This window comes from Hyaena hyaena, unplaced genomic scaffold (genome assembly GCF_003009895.1).
Source record: "Hyaena hyaena isolate Hyena2069 unplaced genomic scaffold, ASM300989v1 scaffold_89, whole genome shotgun sequence".
Taxonomy (NCBI): Eukaryota; Metazoa; Chordata; class Mammalia; order Carnivora; family Hyaenidae; genus Hyaena; species Hyaena hyaena.
In genome coordinates, this window is record NW_024080719.1 from 3,448,982 (window position 1) to 3,475,771 (window position 26,790).

The 26,790-nt window shown below is 41.2% G+C and overlaps 1 protein-coding gene across 2 annotated transcripts in view; it reads left to right on the forward strand.

Moving 5' to 3' along the window:
- Positions 1-26,790, forward strand: part of TMEM131L (transmembrane 131 like) — a 172,334-nt gene that overhangs the window by 78,231 nt on the left and 67,313 nt on the right. For both annotated transcript variants that reach the window (XM_039234344.1, XM_039234345.1), the window contains exons 4-7: positions 34-102; positions 4,805-4,928; positions 5,970-6,086; positions 7,184-7,294. In XM_039234344.1, the coding sequence (XP_039090275.1) occupies positions 34-102; positions 4,805-4,928; positions 5,970-6,086; positions 7,184-7,294 (421 nt within the window). The remainder of the gene's footprint in view (positions 1-33; positions 103-4,804; positions 4,929-5,969; positions 6,087-7,183; positions 7,295-26,790) is intronic.

Genomic DNA, 26,790 nt, shown 5'->3' on the forward strand with positions numbered 1-26,790 from the left:
GCAACAAAAAATAATCTGTCTTTTCTTTTTTAGCTTCTCAGACAAACTGTTTAGTGGAAAGGGCTTGCATTTTCAGCCATCAGTTCTAGATTTTGGAATTCAGTAAGTATCTTTTCTTTATAATTTTTAATAACTTGTTTTATTTGCATTATTTGCTTTCAGGATATTATATATATACTTAAAATATATTAATATATTTAAAATGTATTTATATATAAAATGTTGAACATTTTAAGTATATTAGTAACATAAGAGATACTGATTTTGGGGCTTGTTAAAAGGAATATTTTTGTGAAAGGGAGAATATTAGATTGTTTTAGCCATTTATTCAGTTTTTAACAAATATATTTTATAGTGATTAGAATTTGATAAGTCAACATTAACTCTTGGTTTTTCTACAGCAAATCAGGTTATTTTATAATATAAAACACTAAATATTAATGGATTCTGAGTTGTTTTTCTTTTTTATTTGAAAGAGAGAGAGAGAGAGAGCAAACGCATAACTGCAAGTAGGGAAGGAACAGAGAGAAAGAAGGAGAGAGAAAATCCCAAGCAGGCTCCACACTGTCCTCACAGAGCCTGATGTGGGACTCAGACTCATGAATCATGACCTGAACCAAAGTCTGACCCTTAACCCACTGAGCCACCAAGGCGCTCCTGGATTCTTTTAATTACATTCATTTGCTTGTTTTTACTCCTTGTGATGCTGTGGGATTTACAGTTGCACTGTACAAACATTAGTTATCACGATGAAGACTTGGGAAAGACGTTAAGTGGAGAAGAGCACATATAAGCTGAGTGCATCGTGTTAAGAACTGTTAAGATGAAGGGAATGTGATCTGAGTGTCGGTTGTGGGGCTAACCTGGGAACTTGGAGAAATAAAGAGCACGATGACGCTGTGCAGACGGGACTTAAGGACTCTTTTTGGCTGTGACACTTAAGTGTTTGAAGTTTGAAACTTAAAATGTTGAACTCGCCAGACGCAGAATATGGCAGCACTGAATAGATGCAATTTCATGTCAGTAGTGTTTCAAGTACGGAGGTGAAAGAGTGTTTCAGGTGTCAAAGCTCTGCTTATTTCAGCAGCCTGGAACGTCCCTTCAGTTTTAGAAGAGCTTTTTGAGTTGCAAGAAAAGTTATGGGAATGAAATAGGCGTGGTAATAGGAAAGCATCTGGGGTGAGTTAGGGGTGGTCTCCTGTTGTGCCCGCCTCTATTCATCTGGATTTCCTTCTTTCTCTTTCCTTCTGATCATCAAAAGGTTAGCGCTAAGGTGAAGGAAGAATGAATTTTACATGTAAAAGTATCTTGTTGAGCTTTTAAAGGATATTCTGTAAAAGGAAGAAGAGATAAAAATGGGAGGGGAGCTTGCTGACTTTACGAGATTCTAGGTGTCTGCTTTTTGGTGTTTGAGTTTTTTACATTTTTCAGTTAGGTAGAAAAACACTCGAAGCTGAATTTATCATAAAACCTCATTGGCTTCAAATTTTGAGAAATCATCTTACTTAAATTGTAAAGAGTCTTTGTTGTAAAAAGAAATTTAATGCAGGACCTACTTTTAAAAATATACATATTACAGATTGGTAGATATAATAAGATGGATATAGTAAGTACAGTTAGATCGGGATAACAACTCCAGTTCATAGGATGCTGGCTATCTATAATAAATTTACTCTTTGGTAAGATAAAAACTCTGTGATCAACGCACATGGATGTATGGATGTATTAGCCACATATGTTAATTAGCTATATACATCAGTTTCTGGTCCTGATAACTGGAAGCAGGTTGAAAAACAAATGTTTAAAATCTTTAATTTGAAAAGGTTACTACATTAAAATTGTTTTTTGAGTTTACTTATTTATTTTGAGAAAAAGAGAAAGCAGGTAGGGGAAGAGGAGAGAGAGGGAGAAAGAGAACCCCAAGCAGGTTCTGCTTTCAGTGCAGAGCCTGATGTGGGGCTTGAACTCATGAACTGCAAGATTATGACCCGAGCTGAAACCAAGAGTCGGATGCTTAACCGAATGAGGCCACCCAGGCCCCCCAAAAATGGTCACTCCATTTTAGACTTAAATAATCTTTGGATGATTCAGTTTTGTGTATGTAGTACTTTATAGGTCTCAAAGTACAATCATGTCTCTTGTCAGTTGAGTTTTATATCAATGCTGTAAGGATAGTGGATTAGTGGAGGCAGGTATTATCCAAGAGACACACACACACAGAGACAGAGACAGAGAGGGTGTGTGTGTGTGTGTGTGTGTGTGTGTGTGTGTGTGTGTGTGTGATTTTCAGATATCTCTATATTTGAACATGGACTTCAGATGCTCATGTATTTCTTGCTAAGAAGTAATGTATTTTTGCCCAAGGACATTTCAGTAGAAGTGACAGAATAAGTCTCAAAATTGTCTTCTCATTTCTAAGCCAGCACATACCATGCTTTTTTTTTTTTTTTAATAAGCGAGATCTAGGATATGATTAAAGGAATAAATTATTTTTACTGAAGTCTTTAAAAAGTCTCAATAAGAACAAACTGTAGTCTAAATTAGAATGCTTCTAAAGTTAGTCAAGTTTTACTTTACTTTTAACAAATGGTCTAATTTATAAGCATTAGATTCAAACTTCAGCCCAAGGGTTCTAATTTCTTCACTGCCCTTGTTCAGCTTTTGCTATTGTTTATTTTGAAGTTGACCTTGGGCAAACCCCATCCCTTTTCATAGCTTTGGTTTCCATCTGGGATGCAGAATCAGGAGCCTGTCATGGAGCTGCCTTCTGCCCACTTCGTAGGATTTGTTGTAAGGGTTAATATCCTACTGGTCCTGAGATTAAAAGTGCTAATCATTCCTAAGAGATTTTAATCATTCTTTTGTAGTATTAAATTAATAGAGTACCTTCCAGTTGTCACTCGTGAAGGAAATTCTTATCCTCATAACACTTTTAAAAATAGAATTAAAAAACAGAATAAAAATAGCCCAGTGGTAACCAGGTCTGGGTCAGGTCTGCTGAGGTTTCTGGGAGACTCAGTCACTGGGCTGCCTCGAGTAGTAGTTTTGCAGTACGATTTTCTAATGTGTTTTTGTCTGGGAAACATTTGTATTTTTTTAAACTAAAAATTGTATATTCAAAAAGTTATACAAATGGAAGATAAAGCATTGAGGACAAGTATTAATAACTTTGCTGATTGAGTTGTATTATTTACCTAAAACTTAAAATCATGGAAATCTTTATTTTTTTAATTTAATGTAAGGAAAAAGACAAATGTGAGCCCAGCCCTCCCCAGGCAGGGCTCTCTGAGGTGACCCTTTGTGCTCATGATAGTCTAAAATATTTTTAGTTGTGTTAGCTATAAACACTAAAAACAAAACAAAACAAAAAAACAAAACAAGGTTTTGATCACACTGATGCACGTTTTATTTATAACTGGATGTAAAGAACCTATTTTTAAAAATACACATTGGCCGTATTAAACCTTCAGTCAATACTTGTGATTTAAAGTAGTGGGAGGTAGGGAGTTGCACTTGGCTTGGCTGGCCAAGTCGGTAGAGCATGTGATTCTTGATCTTGGGGTCATGAGTTCAAGCCCCATGTTGGGTGCAGAGATCACTTAAAAATAAAATCTTGAAAAAAAAGTAGGAGGAAAAGCTAGAAGGAGAATGTGAGGGATTTGATGGCAGTGATACAATAGTTTAGAAATCCCACTGTACAGACAGACAACACGCACTGAATTTTCCTTAAAACACACAATTCTAGTGTCAGAGAAATCAGAATAAAATCAGAGAAGCACAAGCATAAGGTAGATGAATTTTTTGCTGAATTTAGAATATAGTTTTACTTCTAGGCCATATATAGGAGAGCGGTATGTTTTGGTGTCTGCCACTGAGGGCATTAAAACCGGAGAAATAGCTTCAGTGCAGTTTTTACTGGCTCTCTGTTTATGACAAGGTGAGTTAAGTGGAGTGAATTTGGTATTGGGCAGTAGGAATCAGAGGTAAATGATTCCGGGGAAGATGGAGGGTAGGTGGGCCAGAGCGTGCTCTGTTCCCCTTCCGTTCCTTTGCTAGCCTTGCGGGTAGAAAGCAGAGGAAATAAAGAATTAACATGGGCATCCTCATCGGTTAGGGTGTTTGCTGGAAAGCACATTCTTACCTCAGTGCACAAATGTTTGGAAATCCTATATAAAACTTTCGTGTGTGCCTGTTTGTGGAGGGAGGAGCCAGAGCTCTCATCACAATACTCATGATTTAAATGGATAAGAGCAAGTGCTAGAAAGTGCTGCTGAGTTTTCATTTTTCTTAGAAGAATGGTCTTTAGCAGCAATTAAGTTTTCCTTACATGAGACTTGATAAAGTCACTTTGTGAGTTGAAATCCATTCCCCCAGAAAGCCTCTTTAAACTTATTACTGAGAAGCAACCCGAAAAAAGCTGGGTTTTTCTGAGTACAGTTTCTTATCTAAACGTATTTTCATTTGAATCAGAGTGAGTACCTATTTTATACTCTTGTGTATTTGCAAGCATTTAATGGCCCACTTGTGTTGAATTCTTCTAACACAAAAGTCAGTGAGGCGTTACCATTGGTTGGCATTAAGTGTGTCTTGTAAAAGAGAGGATTCTTTAAAAAGTTTTTGTAGATTGAATGTTTTAGTAATTAACAGGATTTCATAATTGTTGCTTTTAACTTTAATGAACGCCAACAGCTTTCTGGGATTAAAGTATTTATACAGCGTGTGTGGGTGGAGGGATGGGTGGATGGATAGCTATATTTAGAACCACACAATACATTGCTTTTCTTCCTCCTTGTTCCCCTCCTAGGTTCCTGGGTCACCCTGCAGCAAAGATTCTCTACGCTTATAACCCCAGTAGGGAGAGTGAGGTCGTGGTGAATTCAGTGTTTACAGCTGCTAGACATTTTCATGTGCCTCCTGTTCATTGCAGGGTGAGTGTTGATGTACTCTTGGAAACTATGCTGTGGCGGACTGCCAGATTTCCTTGCTTGCTTTGGCCTGAAGTTTTTACTTTCTGCTCCCTGTCTCCCCTTTTTCTGCTACCCAAACTCTTCCCTTCCATGTGTTTGCTTTAGCATTTATTTTTTCAGTTGTTCATAATTTTGGTGGCTCTTGGTATCTACATGGAAAAAAAAAGTGTAGAGTCTAAACAAAGTATAATGTTTGTGTATTTAATAGGACTTTTTCATGGTTAAAGAAATTTAGTATTATGTGTCTTGAAATGACTACAAATGCTGAAGCATTTAGTAATTAATACAAGTTTTATAGTCATGGTCTCTTTGCCTGGCAGACCTACTAGAGTTGGACTCTTTCTAAGTGTAGGAGTAGGAGGCAGTGAATGGCTCCTTATAAAGTTAATCTGCACCCTAACAGAGAGCTCCAGACCCTGGTCTCCTGGTAGTTTAGAGTTCATTGGTCTTTGACTTTTAATGAAGGTCCCAGTTACTGGTGGGTTTTATTTATTTGTTTATTTAGCTGACTGATATCTACCTAATACACTTTTTTTTCTTTTTAATATGAGACCAAGGAAATGGTATAGGAGGAAGCCCACTATTATGTTTATGATTGTCCAGATAAACGTAGCTCCTTTTATTAGGTATTGACAGGTTTGTACATCGGTAGCTCCTTCTACTTAAGTAAGGCTAGAACTGTGTTCGATAAAGGCCGTTGAACACAACGTGGGTGCAGAAGAGGAGGGAAAGGGATGGATGTGAGTGAGGGTGCAGGGTTCCCAGGCCAAAGTGAAAGGGCTCAGCGGCTGCCTTGCCGGAGGTCTGTGGTATGTTCCTTGATACCTTCTTAAATTGTTGGATTTTGTTCCATTTGGGGATTCCTAGGGATTCATGATACTTCTGAATCAAGGGCACAGAATATGCAGACATCTGTTAACAGAAATTGTCAAAAAGAAGGTCTGTGAAAGACCTCTTTTAAGAGGCCCATTCCAAATGGCTAATTTGGCATCTTTCTTTCAGGTAATTCCGGCAATGGGTAAAACGTCCTTCAGAATTATCTTCTTACCTACTGAGGAAGGAAGCATTGAAAGTTCTTTATTTATTAATACCTCCTCGTATGGAGTCCTTCCCTATCATGTAAGTGAGCTATTTCCTCTTGTGCCATGATTCTGTTGTTGATTTAACAAAGGAGTTTGGATATTTTGTAAAAGACTTTTGGAAATGTTGCCACCTGGCATATGTTGTTAGAATATAAGGTCGTTAGTGATGTCAAACTCACCAGCTTTCTCCCTTTTCCTGCCTCCGGTGCCACGCGCACTGGGCTGTCTTCCGCACAGAGTACAGAGCTGCAACTCTCGCCCTGAATCTCCGAAGGCCATTGGAGCAAAACAAAGAAGTCTACCATGTTATATTTCTGTTATAAAATAGAGTGGACTTTCAGAACTCTCTGTCCTCACCTCATGAACAGTCCGGAGGGAGGAGCTATAAAGGCAGTCTCTACTGATTTTGCCTTCTTCCCTTCTGGGCTCGGGGATATTTCTGATCAGAGGACAAGGATTGGAGGCCAGTTCTCAGGGAGCTTACTATTGATACCAAGGCACCCGGGATGGAGAGTGAAGAATCTTTTCATTGTTGTTCACAAAAGTAGTTAGGAATCTTGATCTTAAGTGGTGTCTGTGACATCTTTATGAGGATGTGGCATCAAGCCAAGATCTATCACTTTTGTGGTTATTTCTTATTGGATTCCATTTAACACTTGTTCCCATATTGGAAAAGTTGTCTATATCTGAAAAGCTTTGCTACAGTGAGGAACATTCAGCTTAAATATAGTAACTTTTGTTCCTTCTTTTGTACACAAAGATAAATATAGTAACTGGATTAATATAGTCTTTAAACATTTTTTTAATGTTTATTTATTTTTGAGAGAGAGTCAGAGACAGAGAGAGACAGAGCACAAGCAGGGGAGGGGCAGAGAGAGAGGGAGACACGGAATCCGAAACATGCTCCAGGTTCCGAGCTGTCAGCACAGAGCCAGACACAGGGCTTGAACTCACGCGTGGTGAGATCTTGACCTGAGCCGAAGTCATACGCTCAAATGACTGAACCTCCTGGGTTAATACAGTCTTAAAGGTCAAGGTGGTGAATACAGATTTCCTTGAAAAAGTATTTTAACATTATGGCAAATGTGTTTCAAAACAAGTAGAGGAGTAATTAACTTCTTTTTTTTTCTGAAGGTATCTGGAATTGGCACTCGGAGAATCTCTACAGAAGGGTCTGCGAAACAGCTGCCAAATGCTTATTTTCTGCTTCCTCAGGTCCAGAGCATTCAGCTTTCACAGACACAGGTAATTTTAATGGTAGATTTATTTTGAATTCTAGTAAACGCCAAAATTTGTAGTCCTCTAAAGTTATGTATCTTTTGCAGCCTTTTTTATATAGGATTGCTAGAGATATTAAACTCACCAGCTTTTAGAATCGAGATTTTACTATTTCCTGCTTTTTGAAAAAATCTTGATATATATATAGAAACTATATGAAGTGTCAGTGAAATCCATTTTCTTCTTTTGAAAGGCTGTGTAGTCCACGGTGTTGCTTTATCACAGTTGGCTTAATCTTGTTTTTGATCATTCGAAGTGTTTCCAGTTATTTGTTATTATTACCATTAGTCCATGTACGTGTTTTGTAAGTTTGTTTATTTCATTTTTGGATTGCCTGTTTCCTTGGGGTACATTTTGTAAAGAGAGTGTCTGTAGTTAAAGACTATGAACCATTTTATAGAGCTTGTTAAATCTTGCCAGGTTGCTTTTCAAGAAGACAGAAGTGCTATGGTCACTAGTAATGATATTTTTTTCAGAAGTGTCTTACTATCCTCCCCTCTCCCTGTTTCCAGCCTCTCTTGAGTGTGGCTCAGTGGAAGGAAATATTTTTGATGTTTTAGAATGTATATCCAGGTGACCCTTGAGCACTGCAGAGGCTATGGGTATCGACCCTCAACACAGTTCAAAATCTGTGTATAACTTGACTCCCCAGAAACTTCACTGCTAATAGCCTGCTGTTAGTCAGAAGCCCTACAGATAACATAAATAGTTGATTAACACGTATTCTGTGTTGTATTACACACTATACTCTGACTATAAAATAAGCTGGAGAAAATGTTATTAAAATAATTAGGAAGAGAAAATAGATTTACAGTACTGCACTCTATTGAAAAAATTTGCATGTAAGTAGATTTGCACAATTCAACCTATGTTATTCAAGGGTCAGCTGTAATGATACCTTAATGTTGTTTTTCATATGCATTTCATTAATAACGTTTAAGTTTGACCACTTTTCCCCTTTGACTGATTTCCTTGTAGCTATGGTTAACTTTTGAAATTGAGGAAACTCTTTTTTTAAATATTTGTTTTTTTTGAGAGACAGACAGAGAGACAGCAAGCAGGGGAGGGACAGAGAGGGAGGGAGATACAGAATCCCAAGCAGTCTCCAGGTTCTGAGTGGTCAGCCGAGCCCCACACGGGGCTTGAACTCATGAACCATGAGATCGTGGCCTGAGCTGAAGTCGGAAGCTTACCGACGGAGCCACCCAGGTGCTTTATCACCTTACCTACCCTTTCTTTCTGATTAGTGAGTAAAGAACATTGCTTAGAGCTTTGTGTCAGTCACAGTAGTGCCTGGGGCTTTCCTTCATGCAGCAGTCTTCTTGAGCCTCTGCTGTGGGCAGGCACTGGTTTAGCATTCCCATCTTCCTGGAACTCCCATTCCAGTGGGAAGACAAATAAAACTAATTTACTTCAAACTAATGTAATATAGTGTAATGTAATAAAATTATTTTTATTTTTATAAAACTGAATAGCTCTTCCAGGATTTTAAGGAAGTTTTCTTTTAGTTTGTACATTTGGATTTGGTTTAAATCCTAAGACCAATGGGGATGTATTGAACGTGTTTTTTTTTTTTTTTTTCAAGTTTATTTATTTTGAGAGAGAGAGAGAGAGAGCAAGCAGGGGGAGGCAGAGAGAGAGAGGGAGAGAGAATCTCAAGCAGGCTCTGCACTGACAGTGCAGAGCCCAATGTGGGGCTTGAACATCACGCACAGTGAGATCATGACCTGAGTTGAAACCAAGTCTGACTCCTAACCAACTGAGCCACTCAAGCACCCTTGTATTGAACGGTTTTAGGCGTAAAAATGATCTGAACTAACTTGCATTTTTGTAAGGGGTTGAAAGGGCTGGGGTTAAGTGTAACTTGCATATGCTGATAGCATAGGTTTTTCCTGCTGAACGTTTTTAGCCTTATCTCAGGGCTGTCCTTCAGCAGAGCAAGTGGCTGAGAATGGCTAGGTTACTCTGGTTACTGAGACTGGAAGCTTTGAATGCCAGATGCCATATTAGTGGTGATAAAAGTATTGAAACAGAGACAGGTGTTCAGTTATCTTAGTTAGTAGGGGTTAACTTAAGGATACAGAGAATTAAAGGAGAGAAGCAATGACCGTGCAGGTCTCTCTGTGAGGCCCGTGGGAGACCTTGCTGTGAAGAGAGCTTGCACGTTATATGCACTGTACCTGGCAGATCTTATCTGCTGGCCGTGATGCCCACTGCCCTTTCCTGCATCCGGGCTGTCATCATCTCTTTCCCAGGCTACTCTAGTGACCCCTTAATGGATCTGTCAGCCTCTAGTCTGGCCCTTTCAGAAGTCTCTTTTCCTAAAATGCAAGTTGGACCACACTAGTCTTCTGCTTAACAGCTTTCAGTGCATTCCTTCAGGTCTCAGGATTTAAACCGGGTCCTTAGTGTGGCTGTAAGGACTTGCACCGTCTGGCCACTGTCTTTCACAGTCACATGGTCTTCCTCTGGTTGCTCACCAGTGCCGTTTCCACTCCTCCACACATCCTTTGTGCCTGCAGTTTCCTCAGCTTTCGCTGCCCCAGCCGCCCGTTGGATCAGCCCTGATTTCATCCTTCCTGTTTCAGCTCAAGCTCCACTTCTTTAGAGAGTCTTGCCGTCTCTCCCTATTCTGGTTCAGGACCCTTGATGGACTGTCGTATAACTGTGTTTTTCCCACTTAGAATGCTTATCCCCATTAAATCGCGTGGTTACTTAGCTCTGTGAAATTGCAGCCCAATGGAAAGCAGAGGCTGTCTGCTATTGCTCTCCGCAGGACCCCTGCCTCTCCAGGGACCTCCAGCAGAGTGCCCAGTGAGCACGGGATAGGTGGACTTCTGGCTGTCCCCATGGGAGCCGTTTCAGGGATTCTTTGTTCTGTTTTTTTTTGCATTTTAATTTATTTTTTAACAGCTTTATTGAGATATAACTCGCATACCACAGACTTGACCCATTCGACGGTTTTTAGCCTACTCAAGAGTTGTGTGGCCACCCCCACAGTCTAATTTTAGAACATTTCCATGGCCTCATCTCCTGGCAACCAGTATTCTATTTTCTGTCTCTATAGATTTGTCTCTTTTGGAGGTTTCATATAAATGAAATGTGTGATCTTTGTGATTAGCTTCTTTCACTTAGCTTAATGTTTGTAAGTTTCATTCATGTCATAGCACATATCAGTCTTTTATTCTTTTTTATCACCCTACAGTAGCGTACCATTGTATGGACATACCACATTTTGTTTAACCATTTATCAGTTGACAGCTATTTGACTTGTTTCTAGTTTTTGGCCAATGTCAGAACTGTTACAGTGAACATTTACAAGTTACAAGTTTGTGTGGACATATGTTTACTGTTCTCCTGGGTGTGTACATTGGAGTGGACTCCTGTGGTCATACGGTAATTATATGTTTAACATTTTGAGGAACTTTGAAAAAGTGGTTGAATCATTTTACAATCTCACCAGCAATATATGAAGATTCCAGTTTTTCTACAGCTTCACCAAAACTTGTTATTTTATGTTTTTTGGTTTTTTAAAAGCATCCTAGTGGATGTGAAGTGATAGCTTAGGTGTTTGGTTTGCACTTTCCTGATAACTAATGATGTTGAGCATCTTTTCACTGTGCTTATTGGTCACTTGTGTGTCTACTTTGGAGAGAGGTCTATTCAAGTATTTTGCCCATTTTAAAACTGGGTTATTCTGTCATTGTTGAGATGTAAGTGTTCTTTATATATTCTAGATAGTAGGCCTTTATCAAGTACATGAATTGGAAATACTTCTTTCATTCTGTGTTGATTTTTTCATTTTCTTGATGATGTCCTTTAAAGCACAAAAGTATTCGGTTTTGATGAACTTCAGTTTTGCCCATTTTTTCCTCTGTCACTTATGCTTTTAGTGTTCTATCTAAAAAGGTTCACGGTTATCAGGATTTACTCGTATTTTCTTCAAAGAGTTTTATAGTTTATCTCTTACATTTAGGTCTATGGTGTATTTTGACATTTCAGTCACCTATAGTGTGAGCTAGGGATCCAGATTCATTCTTCTGGTGTGGGTATCCAGTAGTCCCAGTACCATTTTTAAAAGATGTTCATTTACTTATTTCGAGAGAGAAAGAGAGCAGGGAGGGGCAGAGAGAGAGGGAGAGAGAATCCCAAGCAGGCATGTGTTTGTATTGTGTTTAAGCGGCTGTAATTGCCAGCTATCCTTTCTCGGAAAGTAATGTCTTCATTTTGATACTCTGTTTTTCCTTCTTTCTGTTTTTTTGGTCAAGAACCCATCGTCTGGGGTTAGTGTTGAGTTCAGCTTCCCTCAAAAGGGGATAGAAGTTTTGGAAAGAACTCTGGTTCAGTTGAGAGCTGGAAGGTGGCCCTGCTACAACACTAGAGAGTGAGAAAGTTTAGGCAGACATTAAGATACTATCAGCTTTGCTTTCACGTACTTCCTCAACACCACCTCTTGGGATAAACTAGGGTGCCAGTGAATTGTTCTTACACTGTCTCATTTTTTTTGCAGTATGGGCTCATTTTGGTTCGTTTTATTTGTGTCTTTTACCCATTGGTTTCCGACTTTTGCATTTTTCCTGCTCTGTTGAATCAGATGGAATGACTCACTTTCTTCTGCTGGAAACAAGAGTGTGTGTGTGATTTCTTTTCTATCTAGATTTTTGGTGCTGTGTTGTAGCAGCCGCTGAGTTTGGTTGGAAGGAGGGTATACGTGTCGCCTCTCTGCTGCCCATGTGTGTTTGCTCCTGGGGAGAAGGGGGAACACGAGGACTTGACACTGCATTTTTCTTTTTAAGCCTTTTCATCTGGCCCTTCTTTTTCATTTGTTTTGCCCTTGATGAAGCAAAGGCTTCTAGAAGATGAGAGGTCACTGTTGTAGTGGGTCTCAGTGAGAGTCTGAGGTTCCTCTGCTTCTCTTGTGGTCTTCATTATTTGACCCCTGGGTTAGTCTCCTAGTCCTTCTCCATTCCGTGTGTCATACTGCTGCTCTCATGTCCTCCCAGACAAAGGTGTTGAGTGCTTCCCTGGTCCCTGTACTAGCTGAGTCCCGGTCGGTTTTAGCATAAAGCCCAAGCCCCGTAGCTTGGCGTATGAGGCCCTCAGCACCTGCTCCAGCCTCCTCTCCAGCCTCAGACGTCCCACCCTTCTCTTCTTCACTCTGGCTTCCTAACCTGCTCACTGTTGGAACAGGCCATCCCTTTTTACATACTGCCTTTCCTTCACAGGCTTTCACCCCCTTCTGACTCTCATTATCCATCTCTCTCTCCATCCTCCGAGACCCGGTTCAGGTATCCACTCCTCTGCAGCTTCCCCAGGGTCCCCGGCGAGTCTGTGCTCTGGTCCCCCTGGCACTTGGTTCAGACCCTTGCTTGAACATCTGTTGTCGTCTTGTGTCATCCTCCATGAGGCTCTCTTCCGTGGGCCTGTTTCTTTGTCATTTTTATGATCTCAACATCAACTTAGTGTTAAGTACATTAAGGGCCCCCAGAGTTTTTAATAGATAGGTGAGTCAGTGGGCATCTGAGTTGAGATCCCCATATAGCATATCTACCTGTCGTAACATGTAAGATTTGCATAACTTCCCCTTTTCACTACATCAGCCACTTGACCTTCACCAGATTTACTACTAGGGCAGGTGGTAATATTCTTATTTTAGAAATTGTAGGATGGACTGAGAGTTTAAGTTACCTGGTGAAGGCCGAGGGCAGAGTCGGGATTGGCAGTGGGTTGCTGTAGGATTTTCCCCATGTGTAGTAAAGTGTCGTGATGACTTCCCTATCTGTGGCCTTAGTAACTCATGGCCCATGAGAGCTAAATAGCAAATAAAATGTGGGTTTTTTGCTACCTTTTTATAATGACAGAAGAACAATAGAAACAGCTTAAAGGCTCAACAGTAGAAAAAGGATTCGATAAATTTGATTATATCAACATGGTAGACTGTTAAATAGTTTCTCCCAGTTATAATTATGATGCTTAGTCTGACAAGGGAAGAGTAGAATATGAGCTAGGTTATACTTGATGAGTGTAACTGTAAAATACATAGTGGGATATAATACATAAATATAGTTGTGCTAGGCTTATGAAAAAGTGAGAGTTATATTTTAGTGCTGTTTTGGTTCCAGACCATTGAGATTTGAGGAGTGTTTCAGTGGTTTATTTGGGCAAAACAATGTTTGAAATAGGTACCATCTCAGAATCTGGCATATAGGCTCACTATCGCAATAGGTTCATCTCAGAGATTTACAGGGACTTAGTTATTGTTATTAGAATCATTATAAAGTAATGTTTATTGTTAAAAATAGAATGATAAGGCAGTATGGGAAACCCATAGAAGTTTTGAAGTTAGAGGAAAACGCATGACAAATAAAGGGGTGTGCATGTGTCCTAACATGATATCATAGTATCATATCATCTAAAAGAGAGATTGTGACTATAAAAAAAAATTAGTATGTAGTCAGAATAGAACATGGGAGACCAGAGAAGCGAAAAACTAGAATTAAGCCCAAGATCACAGTCACACTCAGCAAAGGTAACCAGGATTAATATTTTGTCATCTCCTAGGGGGCATCTGGGTGGCTCAGTTGGTTAAGTGTCTTACTTAGGCTCAGGTCATGATCTCGTGGCTCATGCATTCGACCCCCGCTTCCGGCTCTGTGCTGACAGCTCCCTCCCTCAGCTGCTTGCACTCTGTGTATCTCTCTGTCTCAAAAATAAAAACAAACAAAAACATTAAAAAATATTTTGTCATCTCCTTTCAGTGTATTTCCTGAGTGTGTGTGTGTATGATGAGGAGTTCCTCTTCCCACCGCAGCATAATGTTGCTGGATTGTATGGAGGAGAGATTATTTCTGGGTGTGCTGCGTGATATCTAATGCATTTCAGACCAGGAGTTCCTAACCTTTTGATATTGGCACAGCCTTCGCTTTTGGAAGTGGTGACATCAGGCCCATGTGCCTGCCTGCCGGGGACAGGTGTCGGGCAAGGGCTACGCTCCCAGGCCTCTTTGGAGCCGGGTGTCTGCCAGGTGGGGGGAAGGTGTCCCAAGTTGTTTTCTTGCTTATTTCTTGCCTCCTGAGGTGCTGATCCTTGTCAATTATGTGTGGCAATCTGGAAGGGAAGCTGTAAGCTCAGTACAGGGAGGGGACCAAGGAAAGTTCTTTCAACCACGGTTTGACAGGAGAGAAAGGGGCACATTTCTCACTAACAAATACGGTATGAGAGTCTCTTCTGGGATTTGGAGATGGAAAACAGAGAACAGGGAAAGGTTCTTTAACCTCTGTAGCTGTCCTGTTTTCTTGATGGGCTTCCGTCATGAGGTAAATGAAAGAAACAGATATTCTGACTGTGATAGCTGAGAAGTCCTACAAATCTGTGTGAAGTCAATAATGCATTTAGTACCATTTCTTTGCCTGATAAAAGTTGTTTGATTTTTTTTTTTTTACATAAAAATGATAGGCTGTCAGACTCTGGAAAGCTCTTACTAGATATTAAGTAAATATGTGCTATTATGTAATTTTCTTCTACCTACCTACCTCTGAATATGGCTTTAAAAAAATTTTTTTTATGTCTTTATTTTATTTTGAGAGACAGAGACAGAGAGCAAGTGGGGGAGGAGCAGAGAGAGAGAGAGGGAGACACAGAATCTGAAGCAGGCTCCAGGCTCTGAGCTGTCAGCACAGAGACCGATGTGGGGCTTGAACCCACGGACTGCGAGATCATGACCTGAGCCGAAGTCGGATGGACGCTCAACCAACTGAGCCACCCAGGCGCCCCATGAATATGGCTTTTTAAAGCAAGGAAATTGAAAAAAGAAGCAACAACAAGGAAATTGCTAAAATTTGTACATTTTTCTCTTTTTCGTCTCATTCCAATGAGAGTGATTCAAGGGGATGGGAACTTGGGAAGCAGAGACTGAGGGGCTGGTGAAGAGAAGGGAGGCAGGAAGCATGAGAAAGTCTAGAGAGAAGAATACATATGTGTGGGGCCAGTGTTTCTCTTCCCTCCATCCTACTGGGCAGTCCCATCCCCTCTGTCTTCTCCCTGTTGCTTCCCTAAAACCTCGCCTGTGTTGGCAGGAGAGACAGAGTTCTTGAACAGTTTCCTGGTCCCTCCTTTAACTCCGTGATTATTACTTAGTATCTTTTCTGCCTTCCAGGAGCATTGACTAGCTCCTTACTGAAAACTTGGAGAGATCCCTGTCGTTGTAAACATAGTATTTAGAAGCTCTCGTTTTTATTATTTCCTTTGCAAAGTTTATAAACTCCTTAAGCGCAGGAATCCTGTCTTAGCCAGCATTTGTTTTCTTATCACCTGGCAGTCTGGCCACATAAGGTGCGGTGAATAAGTGTTTGACACTTGAATAAATGATCTGAAAAAGAGACTACAATCTCAACTATTTAAGAAGTTGTGAGACAAGAATCTTTCTTTTACTTCTTTCAAGCTTTCATTATATTATTCTAAAAACTTTTGTTGGGGTATTTGAAGATGCCCAATAAATAATATCTGTATTGTTCTGAACTACTGGATTAATAAGAATCAGGAGTCAGGGAACCAAAATGCCACCTTCATATTGCTGATGAGCCACATCCTCAGGTATCAGCTGAGCTCAGAGAACCAGTTACTAACTCCCTGTCCCCTTGGGTCGATCGTGGAGTGGGCCCATCAGAAGGGGAGTTGGAGTAGTTTGATTTTTTTTTCTCCCTACTCCCTCTCTAGAGTAGGGAGAAAGCAGCTCCTCCATGAGCTCCTATCCTTCTACACACTGTCTACAGCACAGCATCATGGTCTGTGGCCCACTGACAAGCAACCCTCCTCTACCTTCAAGGGGAGAGGAAGACTTGGAGCCAAAGGACAAGTGAATTTAGGAAAAGAGAATCTTTTTCTTGTAACATTCCTCATTGGGATGGCCTTTAATTAAGCCTGAGTTCCCCTCAACCCCTGACAAGGAGATCAGCAGACTTCTGGCAACTATGTTCCCACTTTTTCCTTAGCCTATTCCTCCTCCCACGGGACCCAAAACCCCATTGATCCTCCTCAGACTGGTGGGGAGCTTTGTCGAGTTTGCCCCTAGAAAGCTCTGAGGTAGATTAGAATAATTCATTAATAATCTGTTCCAAAGCCACACAAGAGCCAGGGTTGAAAGTTCATGTCCCCATCTGTTTCCCATTCCAAATTCTTTTCAAGTATGGTATCCAATACAGCTTATCAGAGCGTTTGCAGTGGGATCAAATAACAGAGTAAAGCTACTCCAATAAAAAAAATACCAGCCATAAAGGATGCCCCATCATAGAGATGCATGGTAGAGTGAATAAGAAAGTGAATTCTAAAACCAGACCACTGGGGTAAAAATCTTGGTCATGCCTGAGTGACCTTGGCCAAATCACCTCACCTCTCTGTGTCTAAGTTTATAAGATAAATAACAATAGTACTACTTCATAGGATTGCTGTAGCTGTTGACTGAACGCATGCATAGAAAGTGCTTAGATTGGTACCTGGCCCCTAACTAAAACGCATTCATCACTTAACTGTAAAAATAAAGTTTTGAATATAAACCCTCTCCTATTGTGAAACTCTTGGAAATTTTTTAAATTCAGAGATTCAGTTCTCTGGCAAGATGTGAAAGTTCAAGGCTATAGTCCTATATCAAGTTATCTTGGCTTGTGAGTTAACATTAAAAGAATTTGAAGCCCTCCCCAATTTCTTATTCTTTTGGTCTTCGCCCGAGAGGTCATCCATGCCTGTGTGAAGCTGGGGCTCACTATTGCTAGAATGTGTGCAGCTTCCCCGGGCTTTCATAAATGACATTAATTGAATAGTAAGTCTCTCTGGGCACCTGACTGGCTCAGTCCACAGAGCATGCGACTCATGATTTTGGGGTTGTGAGTTCGAGCTCTACATTGTGTGTAGGGATTACTTAAAGATAAAAAAGAAAATCTTTTAAAAAAATATCAAATCTTTCTTGAGCCTTGCTTGAGTCTAGAGTCTTAAGGCACACAAGAATATCATGATTATCAACCTGACATCCACTGGATTTATCTGGAAAACGTGCCTCCCATCCCAGCCCTCAAGGGACTAACTCTAAGCAGAATTGTTCCCAGGACTTCATTTTTGCCAAAAGGAGGGATGGTGATGGAGAGCATCACCTTGGTTTTGGCTTTAGTCTATGCCAGTTGTTTTGATTCTAAGACCTTGCATTTAAACTCAGTGGGGAGAGATTGCTTGTCGGGAGGCAACCGGCAGCCTGTGCATTCCTCTCTCAGGAAGTAGTCGCCGAGGCACTCCGGTCTTCCCTCAGAGTTGGAACTTGGCAGTGGTGGCAGCCCAGTCACAGGTGTGTCTTTGTTCTCCTTTCTGCGGGGAGTCCTTGTTTCTGGCACTCCTGCGCTGCCTGGCGTGGACAGCCTGTGAGGGATGGAGTGTCTCCGGTGCCTGGGGAAGGGCATGGGGATCTGTGTACGTAGTCGTTTCCATTGCCTCTTCCTGTGGATTCACTGAGGCTTCTGGGACCTACTTCTGAGAGGAGGCTTTTCCCTTTTAGCCCCACCTATATCAAGTGGAGCATTGTTTTCCGATTCTTGGAGGGGAGCTGCTGTTGATGTTTGGGAAGCTTAGGGCCTAGTGAGGACAGCATGTTGGCCATGAGCCACTCACCGTGGCCTCTAGGTTGTGAGTGTGCCCCTTCTTTCTCTGCACTTGGGGGCTCTGCCTCCAGGATATGCTTTTTCTGTCCCCTCTTGCTTTCAGGAAGGGTCAGTTGAGTTTCTAGCCCTTTCTCTGACACCTGCAAAGTTGCTACTGTTTTCTGGAATTGGTCCATTCTTTTTCCTTTTTCTTTCACTTTTAGACCTAGATTTTTTTTCTTTCTTTGTTTCTCTTGATATTTTCTTGTGAGTACTCCTAAAGGAAGAGAGAGAAAATCAGTAAGTTCTGGGTCTGCTGAAAGCATCTGTTGTTCAAACAAATCTTCTCTTCCCTGCATTGGATGGTCTTTCATAGGAGATACTCTCCTATCAGACCCACACCTAAATCAGGCCTGGGGTCAGTCTGTCTTGAGTCTTGAGTCAGTCTAACGAGGTAGTCTTGCCTGGTTCCTGTTTAATGAGTTTGTTCTTTTTGCTGTGCCTTCTCTTAGACTAAATCCTACTTCTATAAACTTCTCAAACATGTTTCCCCAGGACAGGGCCAGTAATTGTATCTCCACCTAATATGCTCTGGGTATTCTTCTCTGATATTCCCAGCCCCCCCCGCCCCCCCCCCCACCTCCATGAACCTGTCCAGGTCTGTGTAACCCTGGGTATAGCTGTTTTCAGTCCTCAGTTGTTCTTACTGTGGATTCTGATCCTGACTTTAGAAGTGAGTTTCTCCCTACCTCCTATGGCTGAATCCTGGTTCCTTTGTGGGGAATGATTCCAGTCTGCTATGATCTTGCTTTTCTTCTTTTCATTAATGTATTTTTAAGCTCCAGTAAGCACAAAGATCTCTCTCCCTCATTTCAATTAGATACCAGGCTGTCTTCATCTCTCTGTAAGCCTGTTGGGCTGTACCTTCAAGGTCTCATTTCTCATTCAATTTCTCTCTGGTTGTTCTGTCAGGTTAGTCTTTTAAGAGGAGCCCTCTCTTTCTGTTGCTTAGTTAATTTGTCTCTTCTGTCTTATGTGTTGTTCATCTTGCTCTGATAGGAAGACTAAACCATGTTTTCCTAACCTTCTAGCACCTCTTTGATTTCCAGAGTGAACCAGATTGTTCCAAGGACAGACCTTAGTGGTTGCCTTCTTTGTGCATGCAATAATTCTGTCAAATTGCTTCTCTGACTCAACCCAAGATGAGAGCATAGGTCCTTAATAAGAGTACCCTTGTTGCTTCTTTTTTTTTTTTTAAGTTTATTTTTGAGAGAGAGAGAATGTGAGAGAGAGGCAGAAAGAGGGGGAGACAGGGAATCCCAAGCAGTCAGTGCAGAACCTGACATGGGCCTCGAACCCAGGAACTAGGAGATCATGACCTGAGCTAAAATCAAGAGTCAGATGCTTACCCGACTGAGCTACCCAGGCACCCTTCCTTGTTGCTTTTTTATTTATAAATCTGCCACCCATCTGTATATCTGTCATTTTGGATCTTGAAAATCTAAAACAGCAGTTAGCATTTAGATGATTAATAAATCTAGAGCCAGTGAGTTGGGGAGGAACTTTTGAGTCTGTGGACTAGCCCACATGAATTTAAACCAGACCCTTTTCATAGTTCCAACTCTTAGCCATGAAGATAATACATAAAAAAGGAACAGAATTCAGAACAACCTGTCTGTACCGCCTGCCTGGAATTGGACCCAACAGTTTCTTCAAGATCTGGTTATAAAAGCAGATGGTGTTCTAGAAGCTCTCTCTATTTTAAGGAGAGAGAGAGGGCCCTGACTGGGACATCTTTTCCTTTTCCTTTTCCCCCCTTCCCTTCCCTTCCCTGTGGTAAAGTGTGTGCACCGTAAGCTACCATTTTAAGTGTACAATTGAGTGGTGTTCAGTACATTCACATTTTGTGCAGCCATTACCACCATCCATGTCCAGAGTGTTTTCATCATCCCAAACTGAAACTTACAGCCACTACATAGTAACTCCCCATTAACCTCCTCTCAGCCCCTAATTCCCATTATTCTCTATGTGTCTATTCTAGGCTCCTTCCTGTAAGTGGAATCACAGAATATTTCCCTTTTAGTGTCTGTCTTATTTCACTTTGTTATAACATTTTCAGGGTTCGTCCATATTATAGTGTATGTGTCGGAACGTCCTTCCCTTTTAAAACTGAACATTCCATTGCCTGGCTATTCCATGTTTTATTTATTCATCCATCCAGTGGTGGATCTGGGGTTGCTTCCACTTTTGACTACTGTATATAATGCTGCTATGAATTTGGGTGTACAAATATCTGTTTGAATGCTTCCTATCACTTTTGGGTGTGTAGCTAGAAGTAGAAGTGGTGCATACAGTAAATACATGTTCAGTTTTTTGAGGAACCTCTGTAGTGTTTCCCACTGCAGCACCCTTTCTTTCAGAGCCGTGGCTAATCTTTGCCAGGGAGATGCCTATTTAGGTAAAAACCATGCCCACGTTGCTCAAGGTCAGGCTACAGCAGCCTGCATCACAGAGGCTGAACTTTTGCCGAGCCTGGGCCCAGGTTCAAGGCCTGGGTCAGGCCTTCGGGATGCACTTGCCATTTGCTTAAGGCCCAGCAGCATCTAGTTGTATAAAAATAGCTGCTTGCCTTGGGGTCAAGCCACCGAACGCTCCATGACCTACCAAGGTGAAAATCCCACAAGGCTCTCCTGAGACTGCCAGTCCAGCTTGTAACAGTTCAAAGTCTGCTGCCCAAGTGCAAAAGCCAAGGTGTTGCACAACACAGGCCACTGTCACTTGGTCCAGTGAAAAGTCTCAGTATCTAAGTGTTAACTTGCTCTCCAAATTGCTTTTTCTCTGTCTTTCAGGGTTTCTGGCATATTTCAGGAGGGTGGAGGTTGTGGGCAGTAAATGGCTCTTCTCTCTTATTGCGGGGTTCTGAACCAAATGTGAAATAAGACAAAAAGAATTTGAAGTGTTTAAGAAAAATGAAAACAAAGACGTCTTCTCTTAGAAACCGAAGGAGTATGGAAGAGGAGTTTCCCCTCTTACAACTTTGATGTGGGAAAAAATGCTTCCCAGGAGCATTTAAGTTATTTATTGTGGAATTTTGCTCATGTAATGCATCAGTTGTGAATGAGCAAGTAAAAACAATAACACTCCCTTTCGAAGGTTTACTCATGCCCTTTGATTGGCATATGTATCTCATTTAGGGCCCATAACATGGCTGTGAATTTATTAGCTCCGTTTTATTGAAGAAGAGACAGAGTCTTAGGCAGGGTAGGGGATGTCCCTAAGGTTTTGTGGCTGGGGGTTCATCTCGAATTTAGTTAACTGTAAAGCCTTTTCTAAAAAGATGCAGATAAGAAAAAATGCTATATGTATGCTTTCATCCTCTTCCCTTAAAACAGAAAGATGAATTTCAGTGAGTTCCTATGTTTTTACAAGTGTTTTAGCAAGTGGGTCTGGCAACATAGGTGGATTTTGTCTCAATGGCTAGATATCTGAGGATTAGAAGGGTAGTGATTGTGGGGAGGGTTGGAGCACAGTTGCTGTTTAAGGGTAAAAGCAGCCATACAGTGCTGACTAATAACTCAGCTGAGCCTCTCTGTTGCACAGGAAACACTAAATTAGGAGTTTGGTTATAGAGCATGGGTGTTGTGTGGAAGGGATCCAAGAAAGTGCCTGTTTTATGCAAAATCATTTGCTGTATAGACTGTATTGTACCTAGCACCGTGTGTGTGGGCCACTGTCTGGCATGGTCACATGGCTTACACAGAATCTTTAGCATTCAAAATTGTGGAAGGGGAGGAAAATAGGACCGAATATTGGGTTTTATCTAATTCTTATGTATTTCATGAGTTATATAGTCCTTAAGTGAAAGGTTTTTGTGTGTGGTCATTACTGGGGAGGTTACATAATTTCAAGGCTCTTGTTCATTCTGCCTGGATTAATGTATTATATATTCTCGTATACTTTTCTTAGGATATTGATTTATTCTTGTTAAAAAATAAAAGTCGTCCAAGGTGGACTGGGTGGCTCAATTGGTTGGGGGTCCAACTTTGGCTCATGTCATGATATCACCATTCGTAGGTACGAGCCCTACGTCGGGCTCTGTGCTGACAGCTCAGAGCCTGAAGCCTGCTTTGGATTCTGTGTCTCCCTCTCTCTTTGCCCCTACCCCGCTCACACTCTGTGCCTCTCTCTCAAAAATAAATAAGACATTAATTTTTTTTAGAAAACCCTCTAAAATGACAGGATTGGAAATCTATCATTTTCTTTCCACTTTACTTGTATACAATTCCCCCAAATCACACTGTACCGTGGCCTGATACACAAAGATGAGTTTCTTAGCAGGTAGAGGACCAGGTGATTTTTTTTCTCTTAGATTCAGTTAACTAGACTCCTAACACAAAAGCATGGGAATATAAGCTATTACAAAAAAGTTTTTTGGTTTTTTTTAACACTACTATTTTCTTTTCTTTTTCTTTTTTAAGTTTATTTATTTTGAGAGAGCAAGAGGGAGAAGTGGAGGGGTTGGGGGGGGACGCGGAGACGGGGAGAGACAATCCCAAGCGCGCTCTGCGCCGTCAGCACAGAGCCCAATACAGGGCTCCTTCTCATGAACTGTGAGACCATGACCTGAGCCAAAACCAAGAGTGAGTCGCTTAACTAAGCCATCCAGGCGCCCTGGTGGCTATTTTCTTGACTGTTGAATTATCTCTTGGAATGGTGCTCTAGTACTTGTTTCCATGGTGAAGAACTTTTTGGATTTTAAATTTAGGAGTAGACTTGGTCTGTTCTGATTTACTTAGAAAAAACTGACTTGTGTTAAAAGACCTGCTATTTTTTTCCCTGGGTTTCCATTATTAGCTACTGTTAGAATCTTTGATAAGTCATTTAACCCCTCCAAACCACATTTTCCCTCATCCTCTAAAAGGGAATAATACCATATACTTCATGTGGAAAATACGGAGAAGTTGTTTTAGTTTTTAGCTGTAAAATTGATGAACCTAATTTCTTAAAGTAATTGGGGGGGGGATTGAAAACTACAGAAGTAGGCTTCTGTTTTCCTTTTATAATCTGCCTAGCACACTCTTGCATAAGGGGAAGTCCCACTATCTTAACAAGTGTGCTCAATTGGGGCCTTTCAGAAAAAATTCAGTCCCGGGTGGGGGTGGGGTGGGGTGTGTGTGTGTACACACGCCTCAGGTGGCTCCTGTTTTGGTTATTTTTTTAAATGTTTTATTTATTTCTGAGAGAGAGAGAGACAGCGTGAGCAGGGGAGGGTCAGAGAGAGAGGGAGATACAGAATCCGAAACAGGCTCCAGGCTCTGAGATAGCTGTCAGCACAGAGCCTGACACGGGGCTCGAACACACTAACCGCAAGATCATGACCTGAGCTAAAGTCGGACGCTTAACTGACTGAGCCACCCAGGCGCCCCTATGGTTTACTTTTCGAAGTCAAGATTGCAGTAGGTTTGTTCTTTGGATTAAGACATGAATGTTTAAATTGCTCTTTGAGAAAACCTGGTGCTTTCAGGACAGTGTGGAGGTGCTAGGACGCCCCCTTGTGGGATACTGAAATATGTTCTGCAACAAATGAAACAAGATCGTAGTTACGCTTCCAGCTAAGAGAGGACTCTTACTTAAAACGGTAAATTATAAATTCATCCACCCAGAAACTTACCAAGAATGACAAAATACTAGGCTTTATATTACATCAAGTCACTGTGCAAATTAGATTGTTAATCGTGTTCAAAAATTATAATTTTGGGGGCACCTGGGTGGCTTGGTCAGTTAAGCATCTGACTTCAGCTCAGGTTGTGATCTCATGGTTCGTGGGTTCTAGCCCCACATCAGGCTCTGTGCTGGCAGCTGCTGTCTCCCTCTCTCTGTGCCCTTCTTCCTCAAACACACACACACTCAAAATAAATAAACAAACATTAAAAAAATTATAATTTTGAACTTGTAACATCTCAACATTTGAAGACATATTTTAGGGAAGAGAATTGCCTTGTCAGGTTAAGACCTATAATTAAATTGCTGTAAATTTTCCAAAAACGTAACTATTATAAATTCGTATGTTGAAAATGTCTTGATACGGGTTTTTCTTTAAACTTTTTGGTGTTGTTGAAAGTTTTAGAGCATAAGTACATGTCAGGTGGCAGGCGTTGGTATATTCTTTTATTTTAGAGCCACTGTTTATTATTTTTAGTTTATTTTATTCAAGTTTGCCTTTTTAAAGCAAGCATCTGTGGCTGCGTGCCACTTCTCTTCACTGATTGCATATTGAGTGCCCATTAAGTGGTAGGCATTGAGATAACAGCATCAGGCAAGGGACTTACAGTCTTCTGGGGAAGACAGACTTTGAGCAAGTTGTTACATTATGATGAGTGCTGAGGAAGGTCAGGGGAAAGGTGCTATGGGTGTGAGTAATGGGCAGTTACTCTAGCTGTGGGGGCAGGGAAGACCTTGGTGAAGGGGATGTGTAAGCTGGACATGAAGGATGAATTGGGTGTAGCTAGGTAGAGGGAGGGTGGATTGGAGATGTGAGTTCACAGCAAAACAACACATTTAGAGGTTGAAGGCAAGACGGAGCAGAAAGTAGACCAGTGAGGCTGGAGCATAAATAAGGAGGTGGATGAAGACTAGACACCTACCTGAGTGTTGATGCCACAGTGAAGGATTTGGTCTTTGACGGGTTTTAAGCAGCTAGTGCCATCACCTGATTTGCATATTTGTAAACTCACTTTTGATGCAGTGCAGAGACTGGAGTGGAGAGAGAGGTGGACAGACACAGGGAGACTAGCCTACCTGTCTCTCTCCCCCTCCTCCTTCTCCCTCCCACTAGGGCAAGCATCCCTCAACTTTTTCTGTAAAGGCTCAGAGAGTAAATTTTGACTTTCCAAATGCGATCTCTGTTGCAAGTACTCATCTCTGCAGATGTAGCATGAAAGCACCCATACACAGTATACAAAGGAATGGGCATGGCTCTGTTCCAATAAAACTTTATTTATAAACACAGGCAGTGGCCTGGATTTGGCCCATGGGCATAGTTTGCTGACCCCCAATCTCCGGGGTGTAGGAATGAAGGAAAGTGAATGGATTCAATGGTTTCCGAGGAGGTGTGATCAGTATTACTTGGTTATGGGTTTGTTGGAGAAGGGTAAGTGAGAAGCTGAAGTTGACTTGCAGGTTGCTGGCTTAAATAACTGTATGAATAGTGGTTCCAGGACAACATGCACACAGGCGTAGCTGTCTTGGCGAGTGTGAGCATTCGGGTAAGGAGAGAGAAGTACAGGCAGCTTTGGTGTGTCACAGAGCTTCCCTAGAGAGAGAGTGAAGAGGGCAAAAGATAGAATCCCAAATAACTCTAACATCTTGAAAGGAGAGGGGGAAGAGCCACAAAGGAGGAGCCAAAGAAGAAGGAGAAAAACCGAGAGAAGCACAAGTGGTTAATGGGGTTAAGTTGGCAGAAGCGTTAGGCATAATGGAAAGTGTCTATTGAATTTGGATGTGAGGAGGTCATTTATAACTTGCATTAAAGCAATTTCAGAGAGTAGTGGGCTCTTTCTATGTCTATGATACAGTGGGACTTGTTTCCGGAAAGACCAATTCAAAATCTAATTCTTCCTTAAGATTTTAGTTTCCATTTACAAATGGTATTATTCAGTTTAAGTCTAGCATATACTAGTAGTTGCTTTTTATTTTTTTAATTAAAAAAATTTTTAATGATTTTTATTGAGAGAGAGAGAGACAGAGAGACAGAGTGTGAGCAGGGGACGGGCAGAGAGAGAGAGAGAGAGACAGAATCTGAAGTAGGCTCCAGGCTCTGAGCTGTTGCCACAGAGCCCAACGAGAGGCTCGAACTCATGAACCGTGAGATCATGACCTGAGCCAAAGTTGGATGCTTAACCGACTGAGCCACACAGCACCCCAACTAGCAGTTGCTTTTTAAAAGACTCTTTGGTTGACGTTTGGTCCTATTTCAAGCTTGGTTAGCCTTCTTTAAAGAATTTTTTTAAATGTATTTGAGAGAGAGAGAGAGAGAGAGAGCATGCATAAGCGGGGAAGCAGGGGAAGGCAGAGAGAGAAGGGGACAGAAGATCCAAAGTGGGTTTGTGCTGACAGCAGCAAGCCCAAAGAGGGGCTCGAACTCAAAAATCATGAGATATCACCTGAGCTGAAGTCAGAAGCTTAACTTACTGAGCTACCCAGGCTTCCCATCTTAATTAAACTTCTTAATAATCTTTACTGCATTTTAAAAAGTATTATATCTTATTCCTTCTTTGGTACTTTAATTGCTGAATGGCAATTGTAGTATTAAAAAATGTGTTTTTAATATAATGTACTTAGGTAGTTCTTAATAGATTTAATAAATTAAACACAATCATGGTGGTTCTACTTAATATTAAGTCTTCCTGGAGTGAATAAAGGCTTACCCACAATGAAGTCTGCCAAGGATTTGGGAAATGCCTTCGTACCTTACTGAGATTTCCTGTGACTGTGGCTGCGAAGCCGAGTGCCTTTTTATTTTATAATCACCATGCCAGACACAGCAAGCTGAACAAAAGAAGAGCTGTCACAGCTGCTGGGTTTTGGATTTACACGCTGCACGACCTGACTTCCCTGCGTGCTCACTGTCTGCAGCCCCTCCCTCCCCCAAATGGCTGTATTCCTGAACTGGAGTGTGTGTTTCCTTATCTTAAAGATAATGTCAGTTATCATTCCATGTGGCCATCGAGGTCTTTGAACTTGATGAGATTTTGCATTTTTTTCATCTATTTTGGTCTCTTCCATGCATAGCTCTTTCACATATTAAAATGATAATGATAGCCAGTTCAGTTTTAGAAATCTCTT